We start from the raw sequence: 11363 nt of genomic DNA, 5'->3' as shown, positions 1-11363 counted from the left end.
AAAGCATTGCTCGTTTACAACATGATACATTATCATAACTTTTCACTCCCGTGAAAAAAGCTTGTGATCAGTATTCATATCTTAGTACTACGTAAAAATGATAAAGAAAAAATAAATAATTATTTTTGGTACTTAATTGGTGGTCAATTTATTTTCTATACTGAATTCCAAACACTTCTCAGTTGGCAAAGGAACGGGTGCTCTGGGCGCCAGATGGCAATAGGCGCCAAAATGCCGCACGCTATTGAAAAAAAGCCACTACGCCTAGATCCCTAAAGATATAAGGGATCAAAGAGGCGCCGAAAGATAATTTTGATATACTGTGATCAAAATCTTGATTTCTTGGTCTTACGCTGTTCAACAATAATTTAAGTCTGTAAAGACATAAAAACTCAATTCTCATTCGCAACCTAATCATTCAGAGCGGTTTATACGTCTCAATCGAAATTATTTATGCATGCATTAATGTGGGCAGAGCGGACCGTAGGATGATACACGCTAATCCGATATTGATACGTTCATATTACACAATGTGTATCACTTCACAGTTTCATGCTAACATATAAAAGTTCGGTGTTCGTGCAACAAACAATAGGCTTTCATCGATAGGTGCGCCTACGCAGCGAATACGAATGTCAATCGGGTTTGATCACCTGTCAGGTCGAAGGCGGGCGGAAAGCTCGAGGAAAGCATTATGGTGCATTGAGGCTTTCACGCCGGCCGCCATTAGCTGCCCGCTGACCAATCACAGAAGAGGGGCGGGGCTTTGCGCACGCGCCGCCTGCGAGCCCAACCTGCCTCAGTACACACGTAGCTGTCGCTCCGTCGTCACGTCAAACGTCTCCCTTTCTTCTTTCGTTTGTTTTTAATTATGACCTTTTTGTGCAAGTGCTAATTACTTCCATTGATTGAAACTACGAATTATCTTTCTATTGTGGGTGTAGTAACTTTGACTGACTACGCAATAAAATGGTATTGTGATTGTGTGACTGCTTGATTTTGTGTTGTTCTCGAAACTGTTTGTTGACAAGATGATGATGGACCAGGCACACTTTGGGGAGTATTTGCTGAGGCAGCAAATGTTGCATGCCGCCTCGTTGAGTGGATTGCGTAAGTTTTCAAATCAATGTAACTATTTTTTTTATTGTAATCAACGAATGTCATCCAAATGACGTCCACTGCTGGACAAAGGCCTCCCCCAAGATTTTCCATAATGAACGGTACTGCGCTGCCCGCATCCAGCTCTTCCCGCGACATTCATCAGATCGTCGGTCCACCTAGTAGGAGGCCTGCCCACGCTACGTCTTCCAGCCCGTGGTCGCCACTCGAGAACTTTGGCTGAAACGACGACGACGACGATGACAATGAATGTCAGATGTTTCTACTAAAACTATGTAGGTACCTACCTCAGAATCAATTTGAGAATGATTTTAATATGGCACTTTGGAACCTATTTGAAGTACGAGTAAATCGTTTTAAGTAACATCAAATATCACAAACAAAGTAAAAATACACACAAAATGCACAGTATATATATGAGCTAAACAATCTAATACAATAAAAATATAAATCATTCATAAATTTAAAACACATATCAAAAGCACCTTAATGAAAAAGGGATACTATAAAGTTGATGATTATATAAAAGATAAAAATGTTTGGAATGTTTAACTACCTAGCTCGCATCAATACTTACGACTATAATTTGTATATTTTAAAGACTGTAAACCCTTGAAAAGGAGGCTGACAATAGTGACCGAGTTTCTTGCACTGCTTCTTCTCAGCACTGGCCCATTTATTGTCCCGAAGCAGTGGTAGGGTTAATATTGGAACGTGTAAAAGTGCTTTTTAAAAGCCTATTTGCAAAAATAAATGAATTTTATGAATTTTAATTTTTTATTTATAAATATTATTGTTTCAAAGAGTAAATCCTGTTAATATGAGGATTTTTTTCCAAACATCCAACTTTTTTTACTATTATAAAAGAAAATATACGTTTTCATTTTATTCCATAAGTAGATACCTATGCCCTATACATAAATAGGACGTTCTAAATAAAAATGTAAATTTTCTCTCTCCCACTATAATAAAAATAAATTATAAAGAAAAATATTTTATATAGATTAATATACAGTTTCCATAATAAATAACCTGTTGCTCAAGAAATATTACAGATAATTTTTTACAAGATATACCTATTTATTATTTAAAATTGATTTATGCTTTTGGACCGTGTCTTTTGAATACACAATTTCTTCATATAAGAATTTATATCATCTCTGTAGTACATAAAAATGTTACATGGTGTAAAAATATGTATAAGAAATAGGTTAATGTTTTATAAAATAATTATAACATTCTTTATCAATATTATACGTTGGCGTGACGCGTTGAAGTCTTTTGTACGAGAACGTGATTAAAACAGAATTTATGCTATATTTTAATTATGAATTGATATTTGTTTCATCCATTAATTATACTATCTTCTACTATTCTATCTTCCAAATTTTCCATTCATAGTTGAAAGCCTTAAAACAATAGCTTCAATAGTGACTGACAAAAATAACGCTCAGACACTTGTAATAGAGATTTGAGCTTTTGTAGAAGAAATAACATTCTGCAAACATAAATGTATGTACCTATGTAATTTGTATTTAACTAACCATTATTTCAAGCAGTCGTTTAATTTATTAATGGTAATATTTTCAGTCTAATCATCATCATTACAATCAATTTTATTTGCAGCTTAACTTGATCCTAATTTGTTTATTTTTTGCTAACTATTTTAGTGGTAAAATAGCGACGTTTTACCTGAAAATAAAACGTTTATTAAACATACTTACCTTATTCGAAGCCTTTATAATGAGAGTAGTGTCTGTCTTTTCCTGTTTGAGTACTAGTTTTGACGTATAATCTGCCCACGTGACTACTGCTCCGGTCCCCCACCGCCTAAGCACGCCTCAATTAACGACACTAGCGCCACCAACGGTAGCTCGAAACTAGGTTTCGATATTCTCGCCATTGTGTTTTATGACACCAGGTAGATTTAAAAAGTAGGCTTCGAATAAGGTAAGTATGTTTAATAAACGTTTTATTTTCAGGTAAAACGTCGCTATTAAACAGTACTGTACCGTTATTCGAAGCCTTTATAATGAGAGACGTGTCTATTATCTCCTGGTGGCGCTGTGTAATCGCCAATGTGATCAATTGAAGAATAAGACATTGATCAGTGAGAAATGTTATGAATTAGTTAGAACCTAAATGATTGTTGAATATTTAGGTGGACACGCATATCTGTCTACTGAGTGGTAATGTACTGTGTGTAGGTACATTATAATATTTTACAGAACGCAACCTGCATCTGCATCTCTGTAAATTCGCGTTTAATGCATCGTTTATTAACTATGTAATAATGAACTATCGGTTACTTTACGTCATGTAAAAGGCGCAAAAGCTACGTCTACCTTCACTCACAGTATCAGACCATTGGATGAATTTAATAAGCTTCGGTAGGAGTGAATAATTATTAGGTATGGATAAGAATATTCACTGGTACAGTTTAGGTCGCTTGCCGATAGCGGGCGTTTGATGATCTCCCTCATTTAGGTATCAGATCAGGTTTTAATATTTGTAAACCTTTACAGGACCGTAGCCTAGGTGGACGGTGTAATGAATAGGTGACACTAGCTAGCCGGCTATGTATAGGTACGATATTTTTGTATTGCCTAAGTATTCCGCGATATCGCTGTTCGCTAGGGATAGCGAAGTTTGAGTCGGAATTGATAAAATTTATATATCATTAGGACTTTCCTAATACAAAATTAGTAAACTTTACGGTTTACAAACGTCGGTGCAGTGGTAGGACTGTGCGACCATTATCTTTAGGGCTAACAGTGATAACTTGTCAGCTAGATCAGCTTATTGACGGTTAGTCAACTAGCTTAATTCAGAGCAATCTTAATAATTATGTATTATTGCAATTACAATTGTGATAATAATGTAATAAGTTTAAGGAAGAAGAGTTTGTTTGCATCAACACAAACATTATCTTTGTGTTAGAGTCCTTTTACCAACGAATGCTATAAAATCATAATTACATTATTCTACCACCAATAGTAGCGGAGCATCAATAAGAATGTTGCGAAAGCGGGAAAAGTTATGCAGACGAAGTCGCAAGCACAGCTAGAATTAAATGATAGTTTCGTAGCCGATCTAAACCTTATCAGGTTTCATCAAGGCCCTTAGGGTGGGCATCGGATTTAATTTCGAATGATTTATTTTCATCACCCTGAATGCCGTTGGACGATCGCTCATTTGCACGATGTAATAATATTTATGTAAAAATATTTATGTAATGATGTTTGTGTAACACAAAGTTTTATATCATCGCCAATGTCACTCATAATTCATTGAAGTGTTCATACCTAAGTTGCCAGTAGGTAGGTAAGTACTAATTTTTTGTGACAATAGTCAGCAGAGACAAATTACTTTATTGACCTAGCGAGTCGGGTAGGTATTAGAATATTTCACGAGGCTGTTGTACTTAAAACAAGTAACAGTTGTTTGTGCCACAACATTTTGCTTGTGACTACCTTCGTTACAGTATAATAATTGATGGATTTAAATCACATCAAATACGAATTTTGTAAATTGTACCATGTAGGTAGGCGAAGGACTTTCGGCCCCAAGCAAAGAGCTTAAGAGTGCGGCACAATTATCCAAAATTAATTCCAACCATGTTTATGTACTTCTGTGTGACCCTAAGGTCACAGTGATAATTGGAAAAATCAGAGTTAAATTACTTTCTTGGACTGAAGGTTTTTATTTATTCCCTTAATTCCTCGTAAAAGTCGTTCATATTCATACGACAATTTTATTGTACCACAGAGGTGCACAAAAGGTCGAATTAGCAATATGACATGGTGTCATATTATGACACTAATAATAAATTATATTTATTTACTTAAATTAAGTAGACTAGATGTAGTCATTGACACTATAATAGGGCACACGGAAAGTTCAGTTAAGAGACTGAAGACTTGTGTGACTTTTGGTATGCAATCTTTTCTCCAACGAATGTAATGGCTTGTGTAAATGAGAAAATAACAAATTGTAGTAGGTAAACCTGCGCGGTTTAATATATATTTAGTAGGTAAGTACGGTTTACTAAAGTCACTGTTTTCGTTGTACAGTGAAATTCAATTGCGAAATGCGTTACCATGCAGCGTGTCCAATTTGTTTTAAGCTCAGATAAGCTTCATACTTTTGGTTATTGTGGATCATAAGTACTTGGTATTGGGTGCCATGAGCGCCTCAAGTTGGCGGTTAAAATGCTCTTTGCCTCCCGCAAATCATGAATTGTAGTGTTATAACATGAGAAGAGCCAATGCTTTAGGATTTGTAACGTTACGTGACTTGATCTGCATGTTTTTGGTAACCGAGACTCGGTTAGACCATTTTGTATTTATGGAGTTCACTTTTTACTGTTACTAGTTTGTAAGACTGTTATTATTTTGTTTATTTATTTTATATAGGTAAGGACCGACTTCATTGTGCTTATTATCCAGACTTGTATGCTTTTATTACAATAAGGGCATGGGTTATATCTGACCCCGAAGCAAGGATGGGTCCTGAGTTACCCCAGAATGAAGTCGTCCAATAGGTAAGGGCGCGAATGTCGCGACTCTTTCTGTGCGAATCAATTGATGCCGTCAGAACATTTGCATGAGTCTGTCGGTGTACTATAGGTATGTATAGGCAGAAAAATACTTATTTTAGTATTCAGTACTTTGTGGTACCCGCCAAGCGTCTATGGATGTATAACCTTATTTAAAAGACTATCAGGTCAATAGTTGTAACTTTACTATGCAGAGGCTGCATAAAGGCTTAAGTTTATTTAATTTCTCCAGGCGTTAACTGTTCGGTACCAAAAATTCAGAGCGCATAGCTGCGACCCCGATTAATTAACATCCTTCAAGATTCTGAAGGTTTAGGGCGATGCCCTCGTATCATCTCGGCAGGAATGAAATAAGCCAAACTGACACGAATCGAGTCATTTTTGCGTAATCTCATGATCTCTGTCTCCACCTTTTACCCATGGCCGGTCTTAAATAGCTTACTTTTGTCATGAAATAAAGCATTTTAATTAGGGTTCCATAACCCTTGAACATTATGAGGATTTGGGGCGATGCCCTCATGTCCTCCCGGCAACATCACTTTAATTTTGCCGTGCAAAATAGAATTTCAGAACCTTTTATAGTTATGCGGATTAAGGGCGAAGCCCTCATGTCTACCCGGCAACTTTACTTATTTTCGTTTGCCGTGGAATAAGGTGTTTGGGTTCTATAACTCTTCAAAATTATGAGAATTTAGTTTAGGACGATGCCCTCATGTCTTTGAACCGCAAATACAAACGAGCGAGGTTGCTTGGCTCGAAATGTAATGATTTGAGTCCGATTCTCTTTGGGTAATCTCCTATCCCAGAGGGATGAGGGATAACATGACAGTTTAGAGCGATGCCCTAAGATCTCTCGACGTAAATAAAAATGAGCGAGGTTGCTCGGCTCGAAATGTAGTGATTTGAGTCCGGTTCTCTTTGGGTAATCTCCTATCCCAGTGGGATGAGGGATAACACGAGGGATTAGAGCGATGCCCTAAGCTTAGACCTCTCGACGTAAATAAAAATGAGCGAGGTTGCTCGGCTCGAAATGTAATGATTTGAGTCCGGTTCTCTTTGGGTAATCTCCTATCCCAGTGGGATGAGGGATAACATGAGGGTTTAGAGCGATGCCCTAAGACCTCTCGACGTAAATAAAAATGAGCGAGGTTGCTCGGCTCGAAATGTAATGATTTGAGTCCGATTCTCTTTGGGTAATCTCCTATCCCAGTGGGATGAGGGATAACAAGAGGGTTTGGACCAATGCCCTACTAAGAACTCTCGACATAAATAAAAATGAGCGGCGTTGCCTGGCTCAATATGAAACTCCTTGAGTGTTTGAGTTTTCTCCTATCCCGGTGGGATGAGGGAGAAAAGGTTCTGGCTCCTGGTTTTTCCCTGTTTGCTCCAAGAGAACTTACCCTCGCTACAGGATTATGCTGCTGCGCTTTGGTTACACTGCCATCTAGCTTGCCGAGTAGCCAGTTTGAGTTTTCCACTGTAGGTATTTAGCATAAGACGAAATCTCAGATCGATCTGCGGAGCAGAGTTGCGATCGTATTGCTGCCGAAAATTTTTCCAGACGCCGCTAGCATCAAATAAACTGCGTATCTCCTTCACCGTTTATTACACAGACTCACTGTTTATCTACACAGTAACAGCATAGCGTTTTCCTGAAATCATAGTTTAAGAAAACCACAAAGGTATTATTATACCTACGTACCGTATCCTAATAGGACAAACTGCACACTTCACTCTTGGGTTATAAGCCATGCGTTAGACTTCCATAATGGCGGTAGGATAGGTACGTCGGTACGCTACCCTACCTAGTGGAAGTTTTCATACTTTCCCCGGATGCATATTGATAACGGTAGTTTACCGTTTATTTATTTTGTTGATTTATAAATCAACACAATCCGTCCGATGGAATTCGTATGTCTGAAATGGTATTGGTAAGTTGGTACTTACAGCTTATTGTAGCAAGCAATCACATCTTGCGACTATCACATTACACCACACCATCCTTTGATTTGACCTCTACGCCAACCCTTGCTCCTCTTCTGCACGTGGACATAATATTCTTAGGAACAAACACAGCTAAAAAGGAGTGTTATACCGTTAGGAATGAACATTGCTAAAAAGGAATATTAGTTTTAAAACACATCTAACGAAAACCGTTAGGCACAAACATTGCTAAAAAGGAATGTTAGTTTTAAAACACATCTAACGGAACACGCCGTCAGGTACGAACATTGCTAAGAAGAAAAGTTAGCTTAAAAACATATGTAACGAAAAACCGTTAGAAACAAACGTTGCTAAAAAGTAGTGTTACTTTTAAAACACGTCTAACGGAATACCGTTAGGTACAAGTATAATCTAGAGAAGAAAGATAATTATTAAAAATTACACTGAGTTAGATTGAATGCAATCTACCCCCGAACGGTAACACCGTTGTAAAAATAAATTACACTGCGAAATAAGTAATCACAGTAATTTTTATAAGTTTTCAGCCAGTACATAATAATTTAGAAGTACTTACATTATGATGGTAATATTTTACCTGAATCACGTCACGACTAGTACCTGTGAGATGGGTCGCGAACTAGCGGAGCTAATTCTACGACCGTCTCGAACGGGAACTAAAACACCAATGGCGAGAATATCGAAACCTAGTTTCGAGCTACCGTTGGTGGCGCTAGTGTCGTTAATTGAGGCGTGCTTAGGCGGTGGGGGACCGGAGCAGTAGTCACGTGGGCAGATTATACGTCAAAACTAGTACTCAAACAGGAAAAGACAGACACTACTCTCATTATAAAGGCTTCGAATAACGGTACAGTACTGTTTAATACATTTTTTTCAGCTTATCAATAACTAGGTACGTCTTTATTAACGTTATAAAACATTTTTTTACCATCTATTTCCAGGAAACATAATGTAAATACAGTACAGTAGGATATAATGTATTACATTAACAAAATTTTATATTTTATTTATAACAAGTCAAAAATACAAGAAAAAGTAATTATTGCTAGTTTATATAATTATTATTTGATTGGTGACTCGGAATTTAATACCGAGTTCACATTTAATTTGTTTACTTAATTTTGAATTGTTTTAGTGTTCACCTACCCACGTTAACTTATTTAAAAATGTTTTAGTTGTAGAAAGTATTTCTCTAATTGGCTTATGTTCAAGTGGTGTCTTCCTACACATTTATGTATAATTAAATGCTGTTGAAACATTGTTAAACAAATAAAATATAATAAAAATTGCTATGAATAACTACTTGTATTCAATACAAAATTATTAAATTAACTGACTGAAGAAAGTAAAATTGGCTAACGGCCTAGGGTTAGCAATCGATTAATAAAAAACTACTAAAAACAAAATTATGGATATTTAAATATCTCCTACATCCTGACCCGTAGCGAAATCCTAAAACATATTTTAATTAATCATCAAACATTAACGTGTTTTCGTAATAAATACATGATCACAGATAAATGGCTACATCATTCGAACGGTACAGCCTCTAAAAGTTTATATGTCTTTTGCGCGATAAATTTCATCGGGCGGCGCCTTTGAAGCCACTCGATAAAATCTTAGGAAGGTATAAAACATCGATATTAAAATCGACGATCGGTGACACCAGATACTCGATAATGTATTCGAGGCTGAAACACGCGACTGATGTTTGGACATCATTAATTGTGGATGCAGATGCGAAAATGCAACGGTACCCGGCGGAACACGCTTTAATATTTGAAAATGTTCCTTGTTTTAATGGCAATCAAAAATACACATACGTAGTAACTTTTTTACGCTATTTTAGGAGAATAAACTTACTAGCTTTCCGCCCGCGGCTTCGTGCGCGTGGACTACATTATCTACATATTTTGCGGAACCCTATTTTTTTCCAAAATAAAATTTAGCCTATATTACTCGTGGATAATGTAGCTTTCGAATGGTGAAAGAATTTTTAAAAACGGTCTAGTAGTTTTTGAGCCTATTCATTACAAACAAACAAAATTTTTCTCTTTATAATATTAGTGTAGATATGTGTATGTATATGTATGTACCTATAGTAAATAAATTCAATAGTAGGAACGGTTGAGAGAAATTGAAATATATAATTTTATTTATAATCAATGATCAAATTACCTACTAATTTGAATTAAATGTATTACCAGTTGTATGATAAGCGCGGCATTGCACTTCCTAACTAAACTACAGTTGTTACAAAAAACCGTTGCCGTGTACAATTCCACAAAATAAATATGTACATACTCGTATATCCGGTCTTATCCCTAAGAAGTGATTTCATATAAACTATCCCGGAAGAGCTATAGCTAATGTATTTGAAAAGATAATTTATTGCAGATGTAGAATCATGAAAGATGTTAATTTGATTCTACACAAATTATACATACACTTACTTAATAAAATATTTATAAACATATTAGGTTCATCCATTTATAAAAAATAAAAAACCTCATTTGTATTTTATAAATTAAAAATACTGTATCAATGTCGGTATTATTTCCACATATTTGCGCGAACACTAAGGTATACGTCCCGATTCTGATAGGCTAATTAAAAATACTTACATATTAAAGCATTTAAAGTGGTTTCAGAAAAGTAGAATAGGACCAATCCCTTTTTCCCGTGGATGTCGCAAACGGCGATGAGGCGACTTACTTAGATGGAATAATAAGCGAACATCAGGCCTTTCCAATCCAAGGCTCCATTTTATTTGCCTTTGGTCGCGCTCGTGATGATGATGACGATGATGTAATGATTAATACATGCAATATGTACGAGTATGTTTAGTAAATAATTGATATCTACCCTCAGAACACCGCGTGGGGGCGGATGCGGAGCCACCGGCGTGCGAGGCTCGCCTGCTCAACGGCGACCTCTGGCGCCGCTTCCACGACATCGGCACTGAAATGATCATCACCAAGGGTGGGAGGTATGTGCTTTTGATGATATTGTATTGAACCTGGAGATTAGCCTTGTGGCTTTGGCAGAGCGTAGAGAATTGATAGGACCAGGTTGGTCGACAATTGGATGTCGTAAGAGGCGACTTATGGCAATATACTAAAGTAAGACACGGGTCTTAACGCGACGTTTATTAATGAGTTACATTATTAAGTAAGTTAAGAATAAAATAAAGACACGGGGTCTTACTATTTTAGTTGAAATGGAACGCGAAAGTTTAAAATCTTATAATATACTAATACCAGACCTTCGAAGTTCTATATTCTTCTAATTAATTTCGTTGCGGGTCCAATGACAGCTTTTAATTTTTCCCAGGTCAAACTTGACCTTCACTAGTTGTTTTATATTGGCGGTCAAGCTGTAGATCCTGGCTACATAGGAGTTACAGCGGTGGGAACGAGAGGTGGGAATAGTCCCGGTTAACATCAGACCTCAGCAACCTCCTAAATTATCCTTCATTTGCTTTTGGTAAATTGGAGAGGATGGTCGTGTTCCAACAGTGGCAAATAAATTACCTGGTGATGATATTCCAAATTATTCCACTGTCTATTTGCATTTATAACACCAATCCAAGATATGCGATTTAGATTGTGTTGTCTTTTTGAATGAAATCGTAGAAAACACAATGTTTTAGTATTTATGTTGGTTATTTACAGCTACTAAAACACAAAAACGTCAATACAATACAATATAATTAATATTACCT

At 36.5% G+C, this 11363-nt stretch overlaps 1 protein-coding gene across 1 annotated transcript in view; it reads left to right on the top strand.

The window, feature by feature from the left end:
• The first annotated feature begins 824 nt into the window (after window positions 1–824).
• Window positions 825–11363, top strand: part of LOC135072164 (T-box transcription factor TBX6-like) — a 38086-nt gene continuing 27547 nt past the window's right edge. The window contains exons 1-2 of the mRNA XM_063966119.1: window positions 825–1110; window positions 10511–10628. Coding sequence (XP_063822189.1) covers window positions 1032–1110; window positions 10511–10628 — 197 coding nt within the window. The 5' untranslated portion in view covers window positions 825–1031. The remainder of the gene's footprint in view (window positions 1111–10510; window positions 10629–11363) is intronic.

Source organism: Ostrinia nubilalis, chromosome 5 (genome assembly GCF_963855985.1).
Source record: "Ostrinia nubilalis chromosome 5, ilOstNubi1.1, whole genome shotgun sequence".
Lineage (NCBI taxonomy): Eukaryota > Metazoa > Arthropoda > Insecta > Lepidoptera > Crambidae > Ostrinia > Ostrinia nubilalis.
This window is presented reverse-complemented; position numbering and strand designations above follow the sequence as displayed.